At 45.7% G+C, this 27,391-nt stretch overlaps 1 protein-coding gene across 1 annotated transcript in view; it reads right to left on the reverse strand.

Annotated features, from left to right (window-relative positions):
• Positions 1-27,391, reverse strand: part of PIP4K2C (phosphatidylinositol-5-phosphate 4-kinase type 2 gamma) — a 456,643-nt gene that overhangs the window by 345,108 nt on the left and 84,144 nt on the right. The window contains exon 3 of the mRNA XM_086966576.1: positions 2,339-2,435. Within this exon, the coding sequence (XP_086822702.1) occupies positions 2,339-2,435 (97 nt within the window). The remainder of the gene's footprint in view (positions 1-2,338; positions 2,436-27,391) is intronic.

Consider the following 27,391-nt stretch of genomic DNA (forward strand, 5'->3'; position numbering starts at 1 on the left):
ATTTAGCAGACTTCCGTCTGGACTAGAACTTAGCCACTTGAAACTAGGACACTAGGGATGTAAATCACTACAGGGGCACCGGAGTACCCTCGTTACCTCACCCACAGGAAGCGGGTGCATAGGTGCCAAAGTGCGTCAGGTTTCTTCGTGAAGTTCTATGGAGCCTGGAGGAAAAGATGCTGCAGGCGGCCAGGAGAGAAGAGTCCGGTTGGATCCAAGGGTGGATCGAAGATGTAGAGTACCTGAAAGCAGAGGGGACAGAGTCTAGGTCACTAGCCAGTGACCAGGATGGAACCAGGACGGAACCAGGCAATGTCGGGTTGCGATCAGGTGCTGTCGAGTAGTTTGTCTCCGCTGCCACGTGGAACAGGAAGGATCGAAGATGACCAGCTTGTGAACACGAGCTGTCCCACGAAGGCTCTTGCTGTCGGCGGTGTCGGTTCTCGAATCGGAGTCACCAAGCCTTGGCAAAGGCAACCCACGCAGGACTCGAAGATGTCTTCTGGATCGGACCGGGAAGGTCAGATCGGTGGCTCCTTTTCAGGGGAGCTAGGGCCAGTCTGGAGCAACCAGACCAGCAATGCAAAATCAAAGGTTCGTCGTCTCAGTGGCCACTAGCCAACGGGCAAGTGACCGGACAACGCGTCGAGCAGGAAAAGTGCAAAAGGGCCCCATGCAGCACTCGGTGAGTATGGAGAGGTGATTTTCGGTGCACAGGCTGCTCGGGGCTTTGGCTTCTCAACCCCGAAAGTACAGTGTCGAGGGTACCTCGGGAGCTGCACAGGAAGCACTGCGTCGACTTTCCAAGATGGCCGGTCCCACGTCTCGTGTTGCCTCCACGGGTCTCAGCTTTGCTGGGACTGTGGATCGGGCTGTCTGATGTCTGGGAGTCCAGGTCTTGTCGGTCTCTGTCGCTCGAGCTCCGGCGGGAGCAACGACAAAGAAAGCCTTGATGCGCTTGATGGTGCCTGTTTGCACAGGGTGGCCACTCCTTGACCACAGGGAGATTCTTCAGTCTTCTACGTCGAGTAGGATGTCGAAGGGTCCAGAGTTTCGTTTCAAAGTTTCAGTCAGGATGATCTGATGTGCCATCGCACAGCTCCTACCTTTATTCCAAATCAAGGGGCTGGATCACCTGCTAGGTCCCTCCTATGGGTGGGACCCAGGAAAGGGGTTGTTACACCCCTTTCCCTTTGTCCAGTTTCGCGCCAGAGCTGGGGCTGGAGTGCCCCAGCACCGGTTTGAACTGTACTTTGCATGGGACACCTTGTGTGCCCCAGGCAGTGTCTAGTTTCATTCAGCCCTCCCTGCCCCAATCCACTATCTCCTGTCTGGGGTGGTGTAACACCTCCCTGTGACTCGAAACCTTTTGTCCAAGCCTCCCCTGCCGGAGTTTCAGTCAGCAGCAGGAGGCCAGACTCGTGTCTGTGGCAGCAGCATCCGTTTTGTGATGCTGAGGCTCTGGTTAGATTAAACCGTGTTTAAGGAAAGTAACATGTCATCTCCCTCTAGAAGGGTGGAATGCTACCCCCGTCGCCAGAACTGGTGAGGGGGTAGTATTCCAAAGCGTATGACACCTTACACTACATGTTTTGATAAAGCCAAACCAAAGTTAGCAAGTAACCGCGAGGATTATAATGCACTTAAGAGTATATGGTATGGCAATATCCCTGAACAGCTAAGGGACATGGTTCCGAAAGCTGCAGACAGGCTCAGCTCAGGCTAGAGCACCATCTCACATAAAACCAAGCACTCTGCCTCCAGGATTGTTAAGGCCTGCCATAGGAGTGACGTATAGTTATATATGTGTCCAGATATAGGTTTAGATATAGGTATACTATATCTAAGCAAGGGGTGATTACACCACCTTGCCCCAGCTGAGTGAGTGTTTGATTGATTCAGATACTCCGTCCATCACCACCCCCCTTTTGTACCCCCCAGCTGAGTGATCAGCCAGTTGTGTCAGATTGGATGGCCAGCCAGGGGTGGCAAAAGATATGCTGCAGCCCCTGGTAGGCCTTGGATGGTTTCAAACCTATGAAGAACACCTGACAGGTTGAAATGTAAAGCCCCCCACGTTCTACACAAAGACAAGACATGTTTATTGTTGCCCAGTTCAATGGCGCTCATTTTATCTACTTTGGAAGGTTGAAACAATTAATGAACCTGCAACCATGAGGTCAAACACAAATCTCTTGAGAGGATACATTATTTCACCAAACCAACAGACATAGCTGAGATACTAATGAAAACCAAGCAGAAGCCATCATCCGAAAAGAGCATAGGCTTATAGGCATAAATAACAGTGGTAGGAGGGTGCTCACCATTATCGACATACCTGATAATCAGAGTCATCAATACCAAAACGTTCACGAAGATTCCTGAATACCTGAGGGCAGTACTCCTTGAACTTAAAGTGGCTAGGCAAGTTCTCACTGCAGAAAGAAAGCAACAAAATTAGTAGCCACAGTAAAATAAAATGATTGAAATGTCCACATTGGCAACATGCAAGGACCACTTTAGAATCAGTTTCTTTAGCAGGGCCAAATAAGGATTAGTTTCTTACCTTTAAATCCAGTTCTCTTGAAGGGAAATCTCCATTGAAGTCATAAGCGTTTGAATAGTCACACCCACTTATGGGAGTCTCGGAGCACTTCTTCATAGAATATCTTCGTAAGTGTAGACTTGCGCCTTTCTTCAGGAAGGCCTGCAGAAACACTTAAGAAAGAACATAATGTGCAGCCTAGAAAACAGGCTACATTGGAGAAATACCTCGGTTTGTACTTACAAAAGGGTTAAAATACCCCTGAATACATATAATTTTGAAGTGAAAATTTCACAGCTTAAATCTTTTGCAAACCCTTTTTTGTAAAGGTAGAAGATGATGGGTAGCAGGACAGTGTAGCCCCATTGGCTGCCACTATGTGAGATTTAAAAGGTGTCTGCGCCTTTAAGGACTCCAAGACCGCCAGTATATCATCATGCCTAGCAGGTGGCAGTTGCCTCAGTTCTTTTTGAAAGAATGAGCTAGTGATAGGCAAACCAATTATATCCTATTATATCCACAGGGGAGTCAGCTGGGTCACTTATGACTTCAATGGAGAGTCCCCTACAAGAGAACGAAAGTTACAAGTAACAAACAATCCTTCTCTCATAGGGGATCTCCATTAGTAATAAGCATTTGAATAGAATAGCAAGCCCATCGCCATCAAAAGCAGTGGAAACAATATAGGAATGACAATGGGCTTGAATTAAGAATACAAATTCTGATGGAAGCTCTAACTACTTCAGAGTCTGCTCAAACATCCAAATACAAATTATAATGCTTGGTAATGTGTGAACAGAACTCCAGGTAGCCACTTTGCAGATCACTGCTGTAGGGACATTTCTCATCAAAGTGGCTGTAGCTGCTTTGCCTCTAGTAGAGTATTCCTTAGGTCTAGCTAATAAGGTTTTGTAGGCTTTTTGGGCATTGGATGGATTGTTTGGAAGTGGCTAAACCTGTACGGACCAGGTCATATTTTTGAAACAATTGGTCCGATCTACATATGGCACGAGTCTTGTCTAGATAAAACTTCAAGACCAGCCTCACATCCAGGGAATGAAGAGTTCTTTCAGCTGGATTTGATGGGTGATGAGAGTATGTTGGCAATGAAATTGTCTGATTGAAATGAAAGTCCGAAACTACCTTGGGGACGAATTTAGGTTGGGCCCTCATAACTACTTTGTTAGAGTGGAAGACAGCGTAGGACTCATGAGAGCATAACGCCTGAATTTTGCTAATCCTACAAGCTGATGTAATTACTACGAGGAAAGCTGCTTTACACGAGAAATGCTGTAGGGATGCCTGATGAAAAGGTTCAAAAGGGACCTGCATGAGACATGAAAGGACCATGTTAAGCTCCCAGGGAGGGGATGGATGCCCAATAGAAAGGAAAACATACGTTAGCCATACAAGAAAGTCCTTAATCATTGGAATTTTGAAAAAAGAGGTTTGTGAAGGACATTTTCTGTAGGCAGCGAGAGCAGTCAAGTGGACTTGTATGGAGGAGAAATGCAAGCCAGATTTTGCCAAATGGAGAAGATAGGGAAGAATGGCATCTTCCTGGCAAATAGTAGGGCCTACGTTCTTGGAGGAACACCAAATGCAAAATCTCTTTCACTTGAAGTCCTATGCTTCACAGCACAGCAGTTTAGACTCCTTGAGGATGTCCATGCAGGCTTGTGGGAGATTCAAATGCCCATACTGCACTAGTTCAGGAGCCTGCTGCCCAACTCAAAGAGGAGAGATTGGGGTGAGCCATCTGGCCTCCGAACTTCGTTAGCCAGTATGGTCGGTAAGGCAGCTTTAGAAGCGGACACTGTGACCGGTGAAGGAAGTCTGTGACCCACCATTAACATGGCCACTCAGGGGCAATCAGGAATAGTCAGGCTCTCAATTGGGAAAGCTTGAGGAGAATTGCTAGGATCAGAGGGGTTGTTGGAAAGGCAATAAGAAATGCACCTTACCAGTCGATCAATAGGGCATTCCCCAGAGTCCAAGGTTGGAAGTACCCCAAGGCAAAGTCTTGGCATTTTTTGTTTTCTCTGGTGGCAAACAAGTTAATGTGCGGCCAGCGCCACAGCTGAAAGATGTCTTGCACAACGTAATTTTGAAGGACCCATTTGTGATTTTTCTGCAGAACCCTGCTGAGAGAGTCTGCCTGCACAATTTGCACACCTGGGAGATGAGTTGCTGTGATCTTCAGGGTCTTGGCTACAAGACATTTCCAAATTGATTGGGCTTTATGGGATAATGGTCTGGCCTGTGCCCCCCTGCTTGTTGAGGTAATACATGTTGGTCATATTGTCTGTCAGAACAAGCAGCGACTGGGTCTTGAATGACTGGGGAAACACTTTCAGCGCAAGGTGTACGGTCCGGAGCTCAAGGAGACTTATGACATGTCATCTCCTTCAGAGACCACATGCCTTGAATTTGGAGATGATCCATGTGGGCTCCCCAGCCCTGTAACAATGCATCCATTACTATGGTATGAGAGGGAGCTTGTTGGTGGAAAGGCATCCCGTGAAGGAGATTGGTGAAAGAACAGCAGAATGTCAGAGACTGCTTCACATAAGTGAGGAGAATGATTTGGTCTTACCAGTGGTCTGGTCCCACTGGTCCTTGAGACATTCCTGTAGGGGACAGGTGTGGAGGTGTGCATTCGGAGTGAGGTAAATACATGTGCCCATGATGCCAAGAAGAGATGAAACTGACCTCACTGTGGGATAAGAGGCTTTCAATAGAGAGTGAAATTTCTGATGGATCGATGAAAGTCTCTCCTTCCAAGGACACAGTTGCTTGTCGTGTGTCGATGTTGGCCCTTAAGTATTGCAGAGTCTGAACCAGGCTGGAGATTGACTTGCCGTGGTTGAAGACCCAACCGGTGAAGGACATTGTATGTCCAGCTGAAATGTTGCTGGGCTTCCTGTGAAGTTGATGCATTGATCAACCAATCATCAGATAGGTATAGAATAATATTCAGAACCTCCTGAGATAAGCAGCACCTACTGCCATGCACTTCGAGAACATTCTGGGAGCTGACTGGAGGTTGAATGGAAGGACCTGGTATTGGTCCTGCACCACTACAAACAACAGGAACTTGCAATGTTTGTTGGTGATGGGCACATTAAAATACCCACCTTGGAGGTCTATGGAGCAAAGCCTATCCCACCGGTGTAGTTTGGGATACATCTGATGCAATGCCAGCATCCGAAACCTTTCTTGCCCAATCAATTTGTTGGCTACTTTTGAAGTCGAGAATTAATCCTTCTCTTTTTTCTTCACCAGAAAATATCTGGAGTAAATGACTGTAGCTCATTTTTTGTGGGGGACCACCTCCACCGCACGCTTCTGTAGCACAATGTTGACTTCTTCCAGAAGCATGTGCAGATGATGGCTGGGTGGTTTTGGCAGTATTGTAGGAGTGGTGAATCTGAGAGAATAGCCATTTTGAACAACTTTCTGAACCCAGGAGTCTTTTGTGATATTTTTGACACTCTGCCACACAGTGTGTGATGCTTCCCCCTACCGGAGTAGATAACAGAAGAGAGGGAAGAAGATTCAATATTTAGCGCTAGTTGTGGGTTTACCCCCTAGGGCAGACTGTTAGGATGAGTGCCCACAAGATTGTCATTGTTGCTGTTGTTGAGGCTGTTGACAACTTTGGTACCAATGAGGGGTTTGAACCCTCTGAAGCAGGGCCAGGAATGCTGCCTTAAGGCAACGCCATGACAATATTCATGTGCTGCTAACAGGGAGGAGTCTGCTGCAGCGCTGATGACTTAGTTGGACACTATGAGGTCTTCGTTCACAATCTCCAGGAAGTCTTCCCTTTTGTCCCTTGGAAGGCAGTCTGCAAACTGCTGGATAGAGTCCCAGAGTGCTCTATCATACCTACTCAGGAGGGCAGTAGCACTGGCCACTTTCATCGTAGGTGCAGCCGTGTTACAAACTTTGCAACCCACGGAGTCAAATTTAATGTTTTTCCTTATCAGGAGGGACTGAAGAAGCAGGGGTGGTAGCATGATACTTCTTGGTCGCCAGAATGACCACCAATTCAGGAGGTAGATCCGATATGAGAAAAAGAGGATTTTGCTCAGGAGGTCTATACTTTTTCGGTAGCAGTGAAGGAGCCATTTTGATTAAGGCTGGAGTCCGAAACAATTCCATCGCTGGTTCCAAAAGACTGGGAACCAATAGAAGCAGATGTCTTGAAGCTGACCGCTGGTGTAGAGTTTCAAAGCTAACAGATGTGATAGGAATGGGGACTGACATCTGAATATTTAGTTTTGCAGCAGCTCTCACCAAAATCTCCTGGAATGTGGTATTGCCATCCACCGAAGAATGCAAGGTGGTGGAGAATCATACAGTGTTGGTGAATATCGTCCAGTTGATGTAGAAAAAGATGCTGTGTGTTTTGATCGATAGCTGGATGATGTACGTGTCCTGGACCGTGATCAATGGCTATGATGAAGAGAGAGCTTAGCAAGATGAATGCGTTGGTGACGCCTAGGATGACTTGTTCTGGAGCGCAACCTGGGCCTTGGCAGTGGTACAGGAGGCTTTGGAGCTGAAAGAGTAGGCATTGGAGTTACAGGAGGTGAAGGCGGCCTTTGAGTACGCCAAATCAGGTGATCAAACAGAGGAGGCATAATTATAGACAAAATGCCTCAGGATTCTGTTAGAAAGGGATTAAAACAGAGAGAGAGGATGATGAAAGACATTGAGTGAATTAAAGAAAAAAACAATTCCACAGGTAAACGTTGAAGAAAAAAAGCCTCAAAGGCGGAGGTCAGTGCTTCAGTATCATGTCACCACATACCAGAAAAAAGAACTGAGGCCACTGCCACCTGCTAGGCAGGATGGGGTAATGGTGGTCTCCGAGTCCTTAAAGGTGCAGACACGATTTATAACTCACATAATGGCAGCCTATAAGGCTACACTGTCCTGCTACCTTTCATCTTCTACCTTTGCAAAAAAGAGTTTGTGAAAGACATTTAAGCGGTTTTGTGACATTTTCTCAAGAAAATTACACATATTCAGGGGTATCCTAGCCTTTTTGTAAGTACAAACAGAAGTATTTCTAGATTGTAGCCTGTTTTCTAGGCTGCACATTATGTTCTTTCATAGGTGTGTCTGCAGGCCTTCCTGAACAAAGGAGAACCGTCTACACTTAAGAAGATATTCTATGAAGAAATGCTCCGGGATTCCCCCACGTGGGCGGAACTATTCAAATGCATAGTACTTCAATGAATATCCCCTACGAGAGAACCAGATTTGACATAAAATACATAACTGGTCTTTTGAGAAACTTAAGACTGCCTGAAAAACTGGTGTCAAAATTTCACATAGAACACCAAGTTCAGTTAGAGCTTGGAGGCACCAGATTAAAAAGAAATACAGTGAGGGGAATGCACATCCACCACCCACATCTTTATTTTAACAGAGAAGAGTTATAAAAAAGCATTGGAAATGCAATAGGGCTCGCATTAGGAAAGTTTGAGCTATTGGTCTTATAAATGATATTTTTTTTATTTATGTGTTATTTTTTAAAGTAGCTAAATTAATAGCTTTGTCATTTACAATGCCAATAGTTATAACTTTTGCAAACACCTATAGCATTTGTAATGCAACATGTTTTGTATTTACGTGACTTAGATGTATTGATATTACAAATAACAATGGCTTTTAATTTTTTAAAATAATTAATACTTAAATAAGTTATTTAATTTGTAATGTCAATAGCTTAAACTTTTGTAAATAACTTTTGTCAAGATTATGTTCAGTGTTTTATATTGTGACGAAAATCCAAGAACAGAAGTGAAATATTAACATCTTTTTGTGATTTGTAATAAAGCATGAAAGCTTGAAAACAGCTTGAAACATTGAAAGAACATATTTGAACCAGTGATGCTGTAGTTGCGCGGAGTGATGCTGTAGTTGCGCGGAGTGATGCTGTGGTTGCGCGGAGTGATGCTGTGGTTGCGCGGAGTGATGCTGTGGTTGCGCGGAGTGATGCTGTGGTTGCGCGGAGTGATGCTGTGGTTGCGCTGAGTGATGCTGTGGTTGCGCTGAGTGATGCTGTGGTTGCGCTGAGTGATGCTGTGGTTGCGCTGAGTGATGCTGTGGTTGCGCTGAGTGATGCTGTGGTTGCGCTGAGTGATGCTGTGGTTGCGCTGAGTGATGCTGTGGTTGCGCTGAGTGATGCTGTGGTTGCGCTGAGTGATGCTGTGGTTGCGCTGAGTGATGCTGTGGTTGCGCTGAGTGATGCTGTGGTTGCGCTGAGTGATGCTGTGGTTGCGCTGAGTGATGCTGTGGTTGCGCTGAGTGATGCTGTGGTTGCGCTGAGTGATGCTGTGGTTGCGCTGAGTGATGCTGTGGTTGCGCTGAGTGATGCTGTGGTTGCGCTGAGTGATGCTGTAGTTGCGCTGAGTGATTCTGTGGTTGCGCTGAGTGATGCTGTGGTTGCGCTGAGTGATGCTGTGGTTGCGCTGAGTGATGCTGTGGTTGCGCTGAGTGATGCTGTGGTTGCGCTGAGTGATGCTGTGGTTGCGCTGAGTGATGCTGTGGTTGCGCTGAGTGATGCTGTGGTTGCGCTGAGTGATGCTGTGGTTGCGCTGTGGTTGCGCTGAGTGATGCTGTGGTTGCGCTGAGTGATGCTGTGGTTGCGCTGAGTGATGCTGTGGTTGCGCTGAGTGATGCTGTGGTTGCGCTGAGTGATGCTGTGGTTACGCTGAGTGATGCTGTGGTTGCGCTGAGTGATGCTGTGGTTGCGCTGAGTGATGCTGTGGTTGCGCTGAGTGATGCTGTGGTTGCGCTGAGTGATGCTGTGGTTGCGCTGAGTGATGCTGTGGTTGCGCTGAGTGATGCTGTGGTTGCGCTGAGTGATGCTGTAGTTGCGCTGAGTGATGCTGTGGTTGCGCTGAGTGATTCTGTGGTTGCGCTGAGTGATGCTGTGGTTGCGCTGAGTGATGCTGTGGTTGCGCTGAGTGATGCTGTGGTTGCGCTGATTGATGCTGTTGCGCTGAGTGATGCTGTGGTTGCGCTGAGCGATGCTGTGGTTTCGCTGCGTGGTGTGTGCATCGGTGGAGCTTAGTGGGTGCATTGGTGGAGCTGTGTGGTGGGTGCATTGGTGGAGCTGTGTGGTGGGTGCATCTGTGGAGCTGTGTGGTGGGTGCCTCGGTGGAGCTGTGTGGTGGGTGCCTCGGTGGAGCTGTGTGGTGGGTGCCTCGGTGGAGCTGTGTGGTGGGTGCCTCGGTGGAGCTGTGTGGTGGGTGCCTCGGTGGAGCTGTGTGGTGGGTGCCTCGGTGGAGCTGTGAAGTGGGTGCCTCGGTGGAGCTGTGAAGTAGGTGCCTGGGTGGAGCTGTGTGGTGGGTGCCTCGGTGGAGCTGTGTGGTGGGTGCATCGGTGGAGCTGTGTGGTGGGTGCATCGGTGGAGCTGTGTCGGTGGAGCTGTGTGGTGGGTGCATCGGTGGAGCTGGGTGGTGGATGCATCGGTGGAGCTATGTCGGTGGAGCTGTGTGGTGGCTGCATCGGTGGAGCTGTGAAGTGGGTGCCTCGGTGGAGCTGTGAAGTGGGTGCCTGGGTGGAGCTGTGTGGTGGGTGCATCGATGGAGCTGTGTGGTGGGTGCATCGGTGGAGCTGTGAAGTGGGTGCCTCGGTGGAGCTGTGAAGTGGGTGCCTGGGTGGAGCTGTGTGGTGGGTGCATCGATGGAGCTGTGTGGTGGGTGCATCGGTGGAGCTGTGTGGTGGGTGCATCGATGGAGCTGTGTGGTGGGTGCATCGGTGGAGCTGTGTGGTGGGTGCATCGGTGGAGCTGTGTGGTGGGTGCCTCGGTGGAGCTGTGTGGTGGGTGCATTGGTGGAGCTGTGTGGTGGCTGCATCGGTGGAGCTGTGTGGTGGGTCGTTTGGTGGAGCTGTGTGGTGGGTGCCTCGGTGGAGCTGTGTGGTGGGTGCATCTGTGGAGCTGTGTGGTGGGTGCATCTGTGGAGCTGTGTGGTGGGTGCATCTGTGGAGCTTTGTGGTGGGTGCCTCGGTAGAGCTGTGTGGTGGGTGCATCGGTGGAGCTGTGTGGTGGGTGCCTTAGTGGAGCTGTATGGTGGGTGGCTCGGTGGAGCTGTGTGTTGGGTGCATCGGAGGAGCTGTGTCGGTGGAGCTGTGTGGTGGGTGCATCGGTGGAGCTGGGTGGTGGGTGCATCAGTGTAGCTGTGTGATGGGTGCCTCGGTGGAGCTGTGTGGTGGGTGCATCGGTGGAGCTGTGTAGGTGGAGCTGTGTGGTGGGTGCATCAGTGGAGCTGTGTGGTGGGTGCATCAGTGGAGCTGTGTGGTGGGTGCATTGGTGGAGCTGGGTGCATCGGTGGAGCTGTGTGGTGGGTCGTTCAGTGGAGCTGTGTGGTGGATGCCTCGGTGGAGCTGTGTGGTGGGTGCCTCGGTGGAGCTGTGTGGTGGGTACATCTGTGGAGCTGTGTGGTGGGTGCATCTGCGGAGCTTTGTGGTGGGTGCCTCGGTAGAGCTGTGTGGTGGGCGCATCGGTGGAGCTGTGTGGTGGGTGCCTTGGTGGAGCTGTATGGTGGGTGGCACAGTGGAGCTGTGTGTTGGGTGCATCGGTGGAGCTGTGTGGTGGGTGCATCGGTGGAGCTGGGTGGTGGGTGCATCGGTGGAGCTGTGTCGGTGAAGCTGTGTGGTGACTGCATCGGTGGAGCTGTGTGGTGGGTGCATCGGTGAAGCTGTGTGGTAGGTGCATCGGTGGAGCTGTGTGGTGGGTGCCTCGGTGGAGCTGTGAAGTGGGTGCCTCGGTGGAGCTGTGAAGTGGGTGCCTGGGTGGAGCTGTGTGGTGGGTGCCTCGGTGGAGCTGTGTGGTGGGTGCATCGGTGGAGCTGTGTGGTGGGTGCATCGGTGGAGCTGTGTCGGTGGAGCTGTGTGGTGGGTGCATCGGTGGAGCTGGGTGGTGGATGCATCGGTGGAGCTATGTCGGTGGAGCTGTGTGGTGGCTGCATCGGTGGAGCTGTGTGGTGGGTGCATCGATGGAGCTGTGTGGTGGGTGCATCGGTGGAGCTGTGTGGTGGGTGCATCGGTGGAGCTGTGTGGTGGGTGCATTGGTGGAGCTGTGTGGTGGCTGCATCGGTGGAGCTGTGTGGTGGGTCGTTTGGTGGAGCTGTGTGGTGGGTGCCTCGGTGGAGCTGTGTGGTGGGTGCATCTGTGGAGCTGTGTGGTGTGTGCATCTGTGGAGCTTTGTGGTGGGTGCCTCGGTAGAGCTGTGTGGTGGGTGCATCGGTGGAGCTGTGTGGTGGGTGCCTTAGTGGAGCTGTATGGTGGGTGGCTCGGTGGAGCTGTGTGTTGGGTGCATCGGAGGAGCTGTGTCGGTGGAGCTGTGTGGTGGGTGCATCGGTGGAGCTGGGTGGTGGGTGCATCAGTGTAGCTGTGTGATGTGTGCCTCGGTGGAGCTGTGTGGTGGGTGCATCGGTGGAGCTGTGTAGGTGGAGCTGTGTGGTGGGTGCATCAGTGGAGCTGTGTGGTGGGTGCATTGGTGGAGCTGGGTGCATCGGTGGAGCTGTGTGGTGGGTCGTTCAGTGGAGCTGTGTGGTGGATGCCTCAGTGGAGCTGTGTGGTGGGTACATCTGTGGAGCTGTGTGGTGGGTGCATCTGTGGAGCTTTGTGGTGGGTGCCTCGGTAGAGCTGTGTGGTGGGCGCATCGGTGGAGCTGTGTGGTGGGTGCCTTGGTGGAGCTGTATGGTGGGTGGCACAGTGGAGCTGTGTGTTGGGTGCATCGGTGGAGCTGTGTCGGTGGAGCTGTGTGGTGGGTGCATCGGTGGAGCTGGGTGGTGGGTGCATCGGTGGAGCTGTGTCGGTGGAGCTGTGTGGTGACTGCATCGGTGGAGCTGTGTGGTAGGTGCATCGGTGGAGCTGTGTGGTGGGTCGTTCGGTGGAGCTGTGTGGTGGGTGCATCGGTGGAGCTGTGTGGTGGGTGCATCGGTGGAGCTGTGTAGGTGGGTGCATCGGTGGAGCTGTGTGGTGGGTGCCTCGGTGGAGCTGCGTGGTGGGTGCATCTGTGGAGTTGTGTGGTGGGTGCCTCGGTGGAGCTGTGTGGTGGGTGCACCGGTGGAGCTGTGTGGTAGGTGCCTCGGTGGAGCTGTGTGGTAGGTGCCTCGGTGGAGCTGTGTGGTAGGTGCCTCGGTGGAGCTGTGTGGTGGGTGCATCGGTGGAGCTGTGTGGTGGGTGCATCGGTGGAGCTGTGTGGTGGGTGCATCGGTGGAGCTGTGTGGTGGGTGCATAGGTGGGGCTGTGTGGTGGGTGCATAGGTGGAGCTGTGTGGTGGGTGCATAGGTGGAGCTGTGTGGTAGGTGCCTCGGTGGAGCTGCGTGGTGGGTGCCTCGGTGGAGCTGCGTGGTGGGTGCATCTGTGGAGCTGTGTGGTAGGTGCCTTGGTGGAGCTGTGTGGTGGGTGCATCGGTGGAGCTGTGTGGTGGGTGCATCGGTGGAGCTGTGTGGTGGGTGCATCGGTGGAGCTGTGTGGTGGGTGCATAGGTGGAGCTGTGTGGTGGGTGCATAGGTGGAGCTGTGTGGTAGGGTCTCTCGGTGGAGCTGTGTGGTGGGTGCCTCGGTGGGTGCATATGTGGAGCTGTGTGGTGGGGGCATCTGTTGTAACAAAGTAGATGCACTTTCAAGTGCTGACTTTGATTAGGCCTCATTTTCTTTTTTTATTGAGCTTGCAAAATTTGTGCACTTTGCATTACAAAAATTATGCAAAATGTCAAAAATGACACAAGTATGACATTGTCTAGTTATTTGCTGCAGAGGACTGGTTAAAGCAGCAATGTGTTGCAGGAGAATAGTTTGAGGGAAAAAAGTCACATTTACTCCGCAAACCACTCCTTCTTTAGTGCCTTTAAAACAAATGGTATGCTCTTGCGTTTTATGTTCACTTGATATGCCATTTGTGTAATTTCACAACATTTTGTGAGTTTTCCTATAAAAAAATAAAATTAGCAGTACCCACTTTTATCAACGATGACTAAATCGGGAGACTACATTTTTTTATTTTACGTGGTTATACAGAAGCAACCGGTTCCTGTTTGAGAGCGCACACACACTGTCAGAGGAGGAGGTGCAGGCCCCATGGCATAGTAGCCTCTACCAAACTATGCAACAAGGTTCTCAGAAACAGGCCAACAAGAGCATTGGACCCTGCGATGCAAGACCAATGAAAGAATGCTCACAATAGAAGGTAAACAAATGGATAATTATATAGTGGTTTAATTTGAGTTGCAGCTCCGTGCATTACCAGGTGCAATGAGCAGAAACAAAAAACACAAACTTTAAAATCCTATCAAACAAAACTTCTAGGCTATGTAAATGCCACCAGGCAAGAATATTGCATTAATACACCAGCTTCGAAGACCAGACTCCAACTAAAGCAATCTAGAAACAAGCACATCAAGCTTGACTGTAACTTAAATATTGTTGTTAAATTACTAGTATGTAACTTAATTCAAATGCGTAGCTGTTTATGTAACGAAGTTTACAGATCAGTTTATTATAAAATCACACAGGACGGAACTTCATGGTCTAACAGGCGTGATGTAAAGTACGGCCGGGAGGCCGTGAATAATTAGAGAAGCTGTGGGAGGGGGGCGGGCTGCCTTTGATGTGGTAATGCGAGGCAGGCAGGCAGGCGGCTGGTGGCATTGTGCACGCGCTTTTTAGGGCTTGCGCTTGCGCAATCACCTAAAAAACACATGCACTGCATACAATCGCCAGTGGAATCGCCAGTGGTTGTTAACCTCTGGATAAGCCACATTAGAGCTTCGCCAGCTATGCGCATGCGCACAGCAGGCGAGCCCTAAAAAAAACACAAATTAGATACCATACAATATATAACAGATGGCTTGAGAAGTGTGAACTCTTCTGAAATAGTATTTAACAAGTCACCTTTTGAACTACCATCTCCAAGTAACAGTACTACTGTTAGTAGTATGCCATGGCTATTTCTTAATAGAGAAGGAACAATGTCATTGTTCGTTTTTGCACTGTGCTTAAGGATAGTTGCGAGGAGAAATTAATAATGGATAAATCAAACTGGGCTTTTTTTTTAACGCAGTGGAGGCAAACTGGAAGTCTGTTCATTACTGATAGAGCAAACGCAATGCACTATGAGAAATGGCTCGGGAACCTGGCTTCCCAGGCTCTTTTTTTAATTAGAGTACAGTGTTGCTCATCTTTACAATGCTTTCTACCAAGTACTCTAGCAATCAGGTTTTGGAACAAATGAACAGCAACAGATTTCTCGCCTATATCAACTCGTTCCCATCCGCCTCAGGTGGGCAGCCGTTACCACTGTCAAATGCAGCAAAGGGAGTGAACATATGAAGAGGTGAATGAGACTGACGTGTCAGACTGCCTAAGAAAACTGCCAAAGGCCTAATAATCGCTCTTTAGATTCGAACAGTCAGCTTCACTGTGGCAATGATTGATGTTGTTCAGAACTTGTGGTCTGGTCTTTTGAAGTATTGTTTTTGCAACAACCAACAGTCCTTACCTTTCAACCACGTTTAGTCTCAACCTACATCTAAATGTCTTTGTGTAGGCAACAACTATCTGGGCCAAGGCGGCGGACCACGACTTTGCTTTCTTACTCGTGCACTGCTTTACCACGTAATGATTAAGTGCGAACTCCAGCCAGCAATAGGCACTAAATCTACATGCTACAGTGATAACTAAGATCCTTTTCCACCCCAACAAAGAAGAGAAGCACATATTATACATAAGTTCATCTTACACAAGGGAATGGAAGTTGCATGCACACTTCCTGAAAGTATAAGTATAAGTATAAGTATAAGTATATATATATATATATATATATATATATATATATATATATATATATATATATATATATATATATCAAAAGAAGCATCCAACTCCAAAGAAGAAGAGGCATGTACTCGAGGTAGGCAGGAATATGGCTCATTTATTGTATTTCAGGTCTCCCTCGACCCCGCATTAGATGAGATACGCGTTTCGGCTGCACAGCAACCTTTATCAATCTGATTGGCGACATCAACAATCCCAGTGAAATACCCCTTCCCCCATTTGAAAATGGATAGGCACAGAAGACAGACTATGTAGTTATAATCAAATGCTAATTACTGCTATTTAACCATTACACCTTAAACAGAAAATGTCACTGGCAAAACATTCTAATTGCCTACTAACTAAAATGCTGAATTCAACATGATTATACCTAAGAATACAAGCATAGTGCATTATTCCACATAGTTACAACAAGCATTTAAACATAGTGTGCCTGCTGATATATGCCCAGGAAAGATACAATGTTATCTTTCCTGCTCTCGATGAAAGCTTGTCAAAAATGACTAGCCAGGGTTTTTGGGTATTTAACATAGTGGCGCCAACTCTCTGTAAATACATAAAATGCCCTTTCGTTTTGCATTAGATCAAAAAATGATTTAAAATATGCTTGAATCCCATGAGGTCGTGCTGCATAAATTATGAACAATTCTGTGTCAGGACATCTCAAATTTCAAATGGAAAAAAAAAACGTTCTGGTAACAATATCGAACATGATTTAGATTGTCACTTGCAAATGCGTGTTTGAGTGCACTGAGAAACACCTTCAAATTCATGAAATTAGTGGCAGCACTGCGGGGCATTTGTTTACACAAAGTGTGTTTGTGTCCGACTCTAATGTCGGTCACCAGGTGATTGTTATTTCTCAACCATACTACAAGGCCCGTAATCCATTTGGACGGCAGTGCAGAGTTCAAAAGCCGTAAATACATGACCAGTGCAAGAATTCGAAATGCTCCATATGTGTGCTGGAAAAACGGTTCTGGTAACAATATCTAACATAATTTGGATTATCACTTACAAATGCGTGTTTGAGTGATCTGAGAAACACCTTCAAATGTATGAGATTAGTGGCAACACTGCGGGGCTTTATTTACACAAAATGTGTTTGTGTCCTACACTAATGTCAGCCATCGGGTTATTGTTATTTCTCCCAACCAGACTGCAAGGCCCACAATTCATTTGGATGGCAGTGCAAAGTTTAAAAAGCCTTTAGTGCATGACCAGTGCCAGAACTCGAATTGTCAATGCTCCATATGTGTGCTAGAACCGTAAACTAAAATCATTTTGTCTTTTATATGCTTGAGATTATGGGAAATGTCTCAATGTCATTATCCTTCTGCAGCACAACATGCATCTGTGTAACGGGCACGTAACAAGGTCGAAGGAGACCGATGCATGATATATATATATATCTATACTACTATAATAAAGGAAGAACTTTGCACCTTTGAGGCGGGTAAACTCGGGAACCACAGCACCAATCCACACACCCGACACATCATTGTAATCGTCAGGGTGTGCAGATGAACATAGGCTATGTAAATAAAAAGAATACGTTAATTAAAAAATTGAAGATAAACAAAAAGTAGTCCCTTGCAAGTAGCACCGGCCGCGACCTGCATGGTGACATCAGGAGCGCGTGCAGGAGCGGCGGACATGGCGCGGGGGAGGAGCAGTGACGAATGGCGGTGAGGACCAGCGGACAGGCGGGAGGAGCAGTAAGCGGCGAAATGATGAGCGCGAGGGAGGAGCGGCGGCTGAGGTAAGGCTCCGGGGCGGGCAGGGGCCCCAGCTGCTTGGCAATGTCAGGGCGGGGGTCCGGGAAGCCTGATTGCTCGCGGGGGAAGCAGGGGCCCGAGCTGCTTGGCAATGTATATATATATATATATATATATATATATATATTCCAACCTCCGTTCTCCTACCGCAATCGCCTTCGCTCTCGATCGCGCTGGAAACAGACACGGACCAAACGTGAGATGCTGGTTTCAGATTTTATTCAGCTGTCGCCATAACGTTTCGGCACAAAGCCCTGATCACATGACAGCGTAACCACGTTTTCAAAGAGTTTTTAAAGTGCACAGTGCGGTTTCGTGATTGGTTCATTTAAAATTACCATCATTGGCATTGACATAGTGGACAGACTATACATTTTAAGTGTTCGCTACTCAATACCATTCACAGTAAACAATATGAGAAACATTTATAAATATTACTCACTGTTTCAATAAGTTTTGCTATTGTTTTAAAATACCGGGTTAAATCCCTGAGTGTAAACAATACAAAATACCATCGTAAATATTTGTACATTGGCTGAATTTATACCAATTACTTTACATTGATAATATATATATATATATATATATATATATATATATATATTCCACATACTCCACTTCCAGAACTCCACAAGAACGGCGAGGCAGACAGAGACGGACCACGAGATTCACAGGTTCTTGGCTTTATTGCAGTTGGTACAACAGGAGGGCAATACGCGTTTCGGGCTTCAAGAGCCCTTGTTCACATGCAAATAACTAGCGCAGCTTTTTTGTTTTTAAATGTTTTTAGGTGAGTGACATAAGCTCCGCCATTCCAACAGTCATGTGACTATAGACATAGACAAAATCTTGTGTTTTATAAATGCCTTTTCTTCGTGCAAATACGCAAGATAAGTCAAACACAAATTTTACACATGCCAGTTAAATACTTAACCATAGCAAATTGACATTTCATCATTGAAAATGTTTTTATAAAAATGTCACTAAAAGCAATTATGTGAAAAAATATAACTGGATATATCCATATAATGCAAAATTTCTAAGTCTATAGTAAAAATATTTAAATGTTATTGGAATAGGCTGAAGATAAAGTGCAAATAACAGTGCTGAACTAGATCAGTGTCTAACTGTACATAAAGTGCCAGCACGCGTGCTACAAGGAATAACCACAATATAAAATATTGTAAAAACATGATAAAAAAACCTGTGTAAAAAAATGCATTAATGCTTAATTTGACAATTAGGAAAAATCACAATTGTCTTTTTTTAATAAAAGCATAATTTAAAACATTTTATGCAGGTATAAAATAATTTATCATGTTAAAAAGAGATAAACAACACCCATAAAAAGTGCTAAAATTCTAAATAGTGATAAAAGTGGATTAAAATGTGGAGGTGAAGAGTAGTTAACTAATGTGTCCGAGGCTAACAAGGAACTTGACTAGCCACCGAATACAGGAAATTTAGAACATAGGAATAGTCTGCACAAAATCAGGAACAGCTAGCAAAAACTCAAGACTCATAGAACATTCAACTCTAGGTAACAGGGAACCTGACTACCTGAGGAAAAAACAAAAAGGTGTATATGAGCATGGGAAGAGATTTTAGAGGAAGTTTCTCAAGTCTTCAGTATTGTTGAGACCGTTGGGCCATTTGCGGTCATATTCAAGAATGAATCGAGATTCTAGTTGCCTCAGTTTGAGTTCTCGATTACCCCCGCGTCTGAGAGGGGGAACTGAGGCTACTACATAATAAGATAGATTGTTAACATCTTTATTATGTATGCTTTGAAAATGACGAGCCACCGGGTAGGATTGGTCACAGTGTAAGATGGCCCTAATATGCTGCAAAATCCTGAAGTGCACCTGCTGCTTGGTACTGCCTATATAATTAAGGCCGCAGGTGCACGTCAGGACATATACAGCATACTCGGTCTTGCAAGTATGGTTACCAACAATAGGTGTCTCCACTGATGTAAATGGAGTACTGTAGTGGGTTTTATTGGTGCCAAATTGGCAAGCCCTACACGAAGAACACTTACGAAACCCCGGCGTTGGTTGTAACCAGACTGCCTTTTGTTTCAATTCAGGACTACTTTGATCCAATACTGTCCCCATGCTTTTTGCTCTGCGGAACGTTACCAATGGTTTGCTTGGTAACATATTTCCTAGCACTGTGTCAGTCAGAATAGTGGGCCAATTACGATTGATTATTTGTCTGATCTTTCTCTCCTGACAGCAAAATGCAGTGATGAATCTCGGGCATTCATTAGAGATTTCCACATTAGAATTGACAATGTCAGAAACATTTTCAGTAGATTGGGGGAATAGTGAGGATCTAGGTCTTTTCTCGGCTCTCGCCAGAGCCCGATCAAACACCCTGTCAGAATACCCTTGAGCTTTAAGCCGTATCCTCAAATCTTTAACGCATTTGAGAAAATTTTCATTGGAGCTACAAATTCTTTTAATTCTGCGAATTTCTCCTATAGGTATATTGTCAATGGTGTGCATGGGATGGAGACTGGAAGCGTGCAGGGTCGTGTTACCTGCAGTTGCTTTTCTATGTAGGGTCGTTTGTAGTCGATTGTCTGTATCTACATAGACACTGACATCCAAGAATTCTATTTGTTTAGCACTAATATGGGACGTGAATTTTAAATAGAGAGTGTTATCATTAATTTCATCAATGAATTGAAGAGCTTCTTTTTTCGTCTCCTTGCCAAACTATAAAGATGTCATCGATGTAACGTAAAAATTTAACAATTTTTTCCTTGACCCAAGTCCGGTGTGTGACGTTGAGGACCCGCTCCTCCCACCAGCCCACGTGTAAACACGCGTAGCTGGGGGAGAAGCAAGCCCCCATCGCCACACCTCTGAGTTGTCTCCATACATCCTTTCCATACGAAAAGTAGTTATTGAGTAAACACCATTCAATTAAACTCAAAATCATATTGTTATGTTGGTGAAATTCAGATGGCCTTTGTCCCAAAAAATGTGCAGTTGCATTTAAACCACAACTGTGGACAATACTGGTGTAAAGTTGCTCAACGTCTAAAGTTATAAGTAGCATGTCCTCCTGCCACTCCAGGTCCTCTATTTTATCCAAAAAGTCACTCGTATCGCGAACATAGCTGGGCAGTTCGCTTACCAAATTTTGAAGGAAAAAATCTATAAAGCGTCCAACATTTTTCCCACTGCTGTTAATAGCAGAGATGATTGGCCTGCCGGGTATCGGTAATATTCCTTTATGTACTTTGGGTATTAGATAGAAGACCGGTAAGGACGGACATTCATTGAGCATGAATTTAAATTCATCACCAGAGATGAGGCCTTCCCTGCGCCATTTGAGTAATAGTTTTTTTTAAATCTCATTGGCCTTTTTGTATTCTCTCAAGTTGGTTTTTCCATAGCATACGCTATCTTGTAGCTGTCTTTGTGCCTCCTGGATATAGTCAGTTTTAGGCCAAATAACAAGGTTGCCGCTTTATCAGCAGTTTTCACCACCACATCAGGGTTATCATTGAGTTTTTTGATCAGTTTATGGTAGTTGGCTTTATTTAGATTGAACTTTTGTTTTTTCCGGTTGTTGGTGTTCCTGTATAAGTCTTTCATTTCTGAGATGATGCAGTCTTGAAAAACATCCACCGCATCTCTAGTCAAGAGTGGTACAAAGTCAGATTTGCCCTTGAAGGGGGTTATACCAGCTCCTTTCTGTGCCAGGTTGATTTTTTCCAATCGTCTCTGGGTGTTAAGGTTTTGTTCCAAACCCATAGGTTGAGAGTCCGTTGCCTGATTAAGATCGTGGCAAACAAGGAGCGTTGGAATATCTGCTGCAACCAACTGGGGATAGTTGGTTGAACTTTTAGCCTTGGCTGGATTGGCAATATCCGTACTTGATTTCAGATGTTGTAACGCAAAGAATTTTTTGAGTTTTAATTTGCGAATATAGCAACATAAGTCTATTCTTGTAGAAGCATATTTGAAATTTTGTGCAGGGCAGAAATTGAGGCCTAAAGCTAGAAGTTGTTGTTCTGCTTTGGATAGGACTATATTTGAGAGGTTAATTACTGATCTTTCATTGATTAATTCCTCTTCTGCCAGTGTTTTTTTGTCTTCTTCTGTTTTTGCACAGCGTTGTTTTTGCTTGCTTCTTCTTTTGCGTCTCTTTTTGTTTCTGCGGACATTGCCTCGTTTTTTTGACGTGGCCTCAATGTGCGTAGTCTTTCCTCTACTAAAAAATCAAGCTCATGTTCCAAATTTAGAATGGGTGCTGTCTGGACAGTTGCAGATAAATCATCATTTGACCCACTTGATGTGCTGTAAGATGAAATTGAATCAGAACTTGTATTAATCACAACCTGATTAGCACCCAATTCTGTAACTGAGGTGGATTGCTGAGCCTGGTTTCCTTTATCTTTGTTGCCTTTGTTACTATATTGTTGTCTTTTAGTAGCGTTATATTTTCGTGCAAAGGTAAAGATTTGGCCATTGGCATAGTCTGCAGCATCTCAAGCGCATTTTTATTTTATTTTCATGCTTTTTCAATCTGTCCATCATTTCATCTTTAAGCTTCTTACTCATGTCCGTTTCCTCGATTTTGTCAATCTGTTCCTGAATTTTGTCAATTGTTTTCAGGATTTCCTCACGGTCGATGGCGTCATATTTAATCAGTAAATGTACCAAATTCATGGAAGCTGTTAGATTTAATTGACCCCACTCCTTCAGCATTAAAGGATTGGGGTTTTCAAAGCTTGGTGCGAGCATTATTCTTAACCCTCGCGGCACCCGCTGAGCATCTGCATATTTGGAAAGCGAGTAGTGTTCCCACCATTTCGTCAGTTCCACACGTTTCTGTTTCTCAAGTGCTTTATATAGGGATTTAATATTGCCATCTTCCTGTGCTTCCACATTCGGTAACGTTTTTTTTACGCATGCCGCCCGGAACGGAAACCTGCTTAAATAACTCTTCGGCTTCCTCCTCCCTAGCACGGAACACTTCCGTAGACATTCCTCCATTGTAATTAGTACTTGTATGTGCAATACGTAAACAAAGCGCCGTAGCCGTAGCAGAACTATTATTGCGCGTTCGTGTTTACTTTTTATTTTGTGATAATCCCTCGAAGAGGGAACCTCCCCACCTCCGCACTGCCTACTATTCCAAGACTCACCGCGTTACGATGGTAGCAGGCGTTGGCAAAATCTTCCGACCTCGCCGCTGAAAGCAAATCACCGTCGCGTGTCTTACGAGTCTTTTTTTCTTCTTTGGCTGCGGGAGGGGGCATCCGATGATACTTTCCGTCGAAGGAATACACAAAGCGGGTGGCTTGAAATCGTATGCCGCTGTCGAGAAGGGGCTCCGTGAAACGAGAGCAAGCCAGCTCACGTAATTAGATATGTAGAAACTCCACAAACGCCACTTCCAGAACTACACAAGAACGGCGAGGCAGGCAGGCAGAGAAGGAGACGGACCACGAGATTCACAGGTTCTTGGCTTTATTGCAGTTGATACAACAGGAGGGCAATACGCGTTTCGGGCTTCAAGAGCCCTTGTTCACATGCAAAGAACTAGCGCAGCTTTTTTGTTTTTAAATGTTTTTAGGTGAGTGACATAAGCTCCGCCCTTCCAACAGTCATGTGACTATAGACAACATCTTGTGTTTTATAAATGCCTTTTCTTCGTGCAAATACGCAAGATAAGTTAAACACAAATTTTACACATGCCAGTTAAATACTTTACCATAGCAAATTGACATTTCATCATTGAAAATGTTTTTATAAAAATGTCACTAAAAGCAATTATGTGAAAAAATATAACCGGGCTGCTTGGCAATGTCGGGGCGGGATGGGGTCCGGGAAGCCTGATTGCTCCCGGACAAGGTCCGGGGGGGCGGGGGGGGGGGGGAGGAGAAGAGAGAGAGAGAGAGAGAGAGAGAGAGAGAGAGAGAGAGGGGGGGGGAGGAGAAGAGAGAGAGAGGGGGGGGGGAGGAGAAGAGAGAGAGAGGGGGGGGGGAGGAGAAGAGAGAGAGAGGGGGGGGAGGAGAAGAGAGAGAGAGAGGGGGGGGAGGAGAAGAGAGAGAGAGGGGAGGGAGGAGAAGAGAGAGAGAGGGGAGGGAGGAGAAGAGAGAGGGAGGGGAGGGAGGAGAAGAGAGAGGGAGGGGAGAGAGAGGGGGGGAGGAGAAGAGAGAGAGAGGGGAGAGAGAGAGGGGAGAGAGAGAGGGGAGAGAGAGAGAGGGGAGAGAGAGAGAGGGGAGAGAGAGAGAGGGGAGAGAGAGGGGAGGGAGGAGAAGAGAGAGAGAGGGGGAGGAGAAGAGAGAGAGGGGAGAGAGGGGAGAGAGAGGGGAGAGAGAGAGAGGGGAGAGAGAGAGAGGGGAGAGAGAGAGAGGGGAGAGAGAGAGAGGGGAGAGAGAGAGAGGGGAGAGAGAGAGAGAGGGGAGAGAGAGAGAGGGGAGAGAGAGAGCGAGAGCGGGGAGAGAGAGGGGAGAGGGGAGAGAGCGAGAGCGAGAGCGAGAGCGAGAGCGAGAGAGAGAGAGAGAGAAGATATATTCTGCTCAAGGTTTCCACCAGGTTCACTATAGAAACCACGCACTCCGGGGGTAGTTCTCAGATGTTTATTTCATTGTATTTGCAACAGACGTGTTTCGGCGCTCCGCCTTCCTCAATGTTACAAACATTGATGGGAGACGCCATGTTTTAACGGCAATCTCTGCGTGCATTTGTAGTGAAAACAAACAAGGGACTGTGATCATGCGCCATATTGGGTGTTGTACACATTATGCGTCACATTCTGTTCAAGTAAACAAATACTTTCATAGTAGCTCATCTATTCCATTACGCTACAAAAATGCTTGAATTATTTCATAAGCAAAAACAGGGTTTTTAACGTGCACATTATGTATTTACATTATACCATTATGCGCACAATCCTGCGATCACGCCTTCACGCCGTATATCGGCTAAATAGCACAGCAGTACCTGGGTTACCTATTTTCCCACAATAATCATGACACGATTCGCTAGTTCGGCATATGTTATTCATAAAGACATTTCGAACTGCTCTCCCAGTGTCTAGTGGCGGTGTCTGTTACAGACAGACACATCTTGGAATTCCATACCCACATCAAACTATATTATTTTGCCGTGTATCAGCATGATCAATATACTTGAACATAATATGTGACTTTTGCAGTTAATAAGGCCGTGGATCGGCAAGCCTCCCTTGACATAGAATTGTTTTCCCAAAGTCTCCTTTACAATGGTTTTTTTCTATTCCATGTTTCATCAGTTCAAAAATTTCACTATGGAAAGGTCACTCACACATCATACTATGATTTATCGTTAATATCAAAAGATTGAGGATTTAGCGAAATTGCACAATTACAAAGTTTGTGAATCTATTCAAGTGTCTTCATATGTGGCTTTCCAAAATTTTTTTTTATATGAAATCAAAGATTCATATGTCCATTGGTTTCATTACTTCCATGTTAATGTCACACAGTAATATAACTCGGTTTTTTTAGTTGGTTTTTATGTCACTCAGTTTTATATCCGGTTCTCCGAGTATATTCGGGTGTCATTTAGAATCCAATATGAGATGCCAGTTCCTCTCCCGCATTCAATTTATTAGGATGTTTGGTCATTAGATCTATTATATATCGAGACTCAAGTCTTCTTAGCTTGTGGAGTCTATCTCCCCCTCTGGGGCTTTCGGGTATATGGCCCAGACCAAAATATTGTAATTGGTGCCTGTTGCTAGAATGTTCTTCTTGGAAATGTCGGGCGACAGGGTATGATTGATCATTTTTGTCGATCGCCCTTAAGTGCTCCGAAATTCTAAGTTTTAAAGGCTTGATCGTACTCCCGATATACGATAGTCCACACGGGCACTTGAGACAGTATACTGCATATGGGGTATTGCAGGTGAGATATTTGTTGATTGTTTTTGTTATCCCTGTGTCCTGTATCTCACAACTCTTTACCCTTTTGCTATGTGCACAAGCTTTACAGTGGTGACATGGATGAAAGCCCTTCAAATCTGCAATCGTGTTGGGTTTCCTTTCTACTTTCTTCAGGTGGCTTTTCACCAGAATAACTTCCAAAGATCTGGATTTCTTGAAAGTTACCAAAGGAAATGCAGGAATATCATCTTTTATGCAACTGTCGGTTTTTAATATATGCCAATTTTTTCTGAGCATATGTTTCAAATAATTGGCTTCAGCCGAATATGGGGTTACCAGCCGGAATTTACCCATTTCGGTGCTTTCATCAGCAGTGGTTTGCTTCTTGTTTATTGATAGGCTTTGTCTTTGTAATGCGTTGACTTTGTGTAATGCACTTTCCAAAGTAGCCGCAGCATAACATTTCTTCTTAAATCTGCTGATACATTCTGATGCTGCAATTTTGAAATCTGAATCTCTGGTGCTGTTACGTTTGAGCCCGAGTAGCTCCCCATAGGGGATACTCTGTATTAATGCAGTAGGATGATTGCTAGTTGCATACAAAACAGAGTTTCCCGCTGTGCTTTTGCGGAAAAGCGATGTCTCCTTCTTGTTGTCCACTATGAACACTTTTAAATCAAGATATTCCACACAAGTGTTGCTTATGGATCCGCTGAATTTCAGATTTCTATCATTCCTATTGAGGACGTCAATATAGGCTTTGGCAGTATGTTCCGATCCTTGCCAGATTATGACCAAGTTGTCTATATAACGACACCACTTGATCACACAGCCCATTTCACCATCCACTTCTAGCGACCTGGGGACCTGCTCCTCCCACCAGCCCACGGATAAATTTGCGTAACTGGGGGCAAAGCAGGTGCCCATCGCTGTTCCAGACATTTGTCTATAGTAGACATCCTCAAATAAAAAAATATTGTTTTTCAAACAAAATTCCACAAAAGTTGCCAGCATCTGATTATGTTCCAAAAACCTCAGTTGTCTCTTCTTAAGATAATGTTCCACTGCTTCAATGCCCTTGTCATGACTGATGCATGTATATAGACTGGTTATGTCTAATACTAATATTCTATAACTGGAATCCCATTAAATTTTTTCAATTTTTGACAAGAAATCCTTCGTGTCTTTTATATACGAGTCCAGTTCTTGTACCAAAGGGCTGAGAAAGTGATCAATAAAAGTGGAAAGATGTTCGGTTAGACTATCTTGTGATGAGATTATTGGTCTGCCCGGGGGATCAATGCTGTTCTTATGGACTTTTGGAATGTGATAAAATGTTGGTGTTATCGGATTGTTGCTTCTCAGGAATAAATATTCCTCTTTGCCCAGCATATTTTTGCAATAAATACCTGCAGGGGATTGAGCGCGAATGTATGTATATATATATATATATATATATATATATATATATATATATATACACGTGTATATATATATATATATATATATATATATATATATATATATATATGACACAGTTTTTTGACACAGATGTAACTGTATGATAATAGAGCTATAGTCACACAATTGGATGTCAGGCACATACATGACTATATTCTTTGTTTAGTATTTTGCACAGCAGCAATTATGTCCACTTGGAGATAATGTCATAGGTAGCATTACCTTGAATTGTTATTGTTTTTAAAGTAATTTACAATTGCACCGTAGTGTAACATGACTGGTTCCACATAGGAACGTAGCACAATGAAACGTAATTGCCAGTTACCTAGAGTCCAGTCATGGAAACTGTGGCAGACACGCATATATGATTTAAAACTGCATTTATAGATATTACGCACTAATACAATGTGTATACAACTTGCAATGCACTAGTTGTGAGTAAATGTCAGTAGTAAGAATAACGTGTTACCATTTTGGTTTGTGCGCGTAAAAACTACAGACTCTTCTGTGTCTATGTAATTAGTATGTTTAGCCATGACTCACTCGTTGTCATAACAACCAACAGCCTATCATTTTGTATGACTCAGCTCATGATGTGTCAGCATGTAATGCAGTATAAAAACGTATGCCATTTACAACAGAGTTAAGTGAGCAAGGCGGAGGCTTCCGCCGAAACGCGTCTGTGCAGCATGTCGGATTAAAATATTTCCTTGAGTTCAAGTCACGGTGTCAGTGCCTTCCTTTCATCCGAAGGAATTGGATTGGTAATCAATATATATATATATATATATATATATATATATTCATCCAAAGCTATCAGCCGATAGCGAAAGTCAGCACTCAACAA

The sequence above is a fragment of the Lissotriton vulgaris genome, chromosome 1_1, assembly GCF_964263255.1.
Source record: "Lissotriton vulgaris chromosome 1_1, aLisVul1.2, whole genome shotgun sequence".
In the NCBI taxonomy this organism is placed as follows: Eukaryota; Metazoa; Chordata; class Amphibia; order Caudata; family Salamandridae; genus Lissotriton; species Lissotriton vulgaris.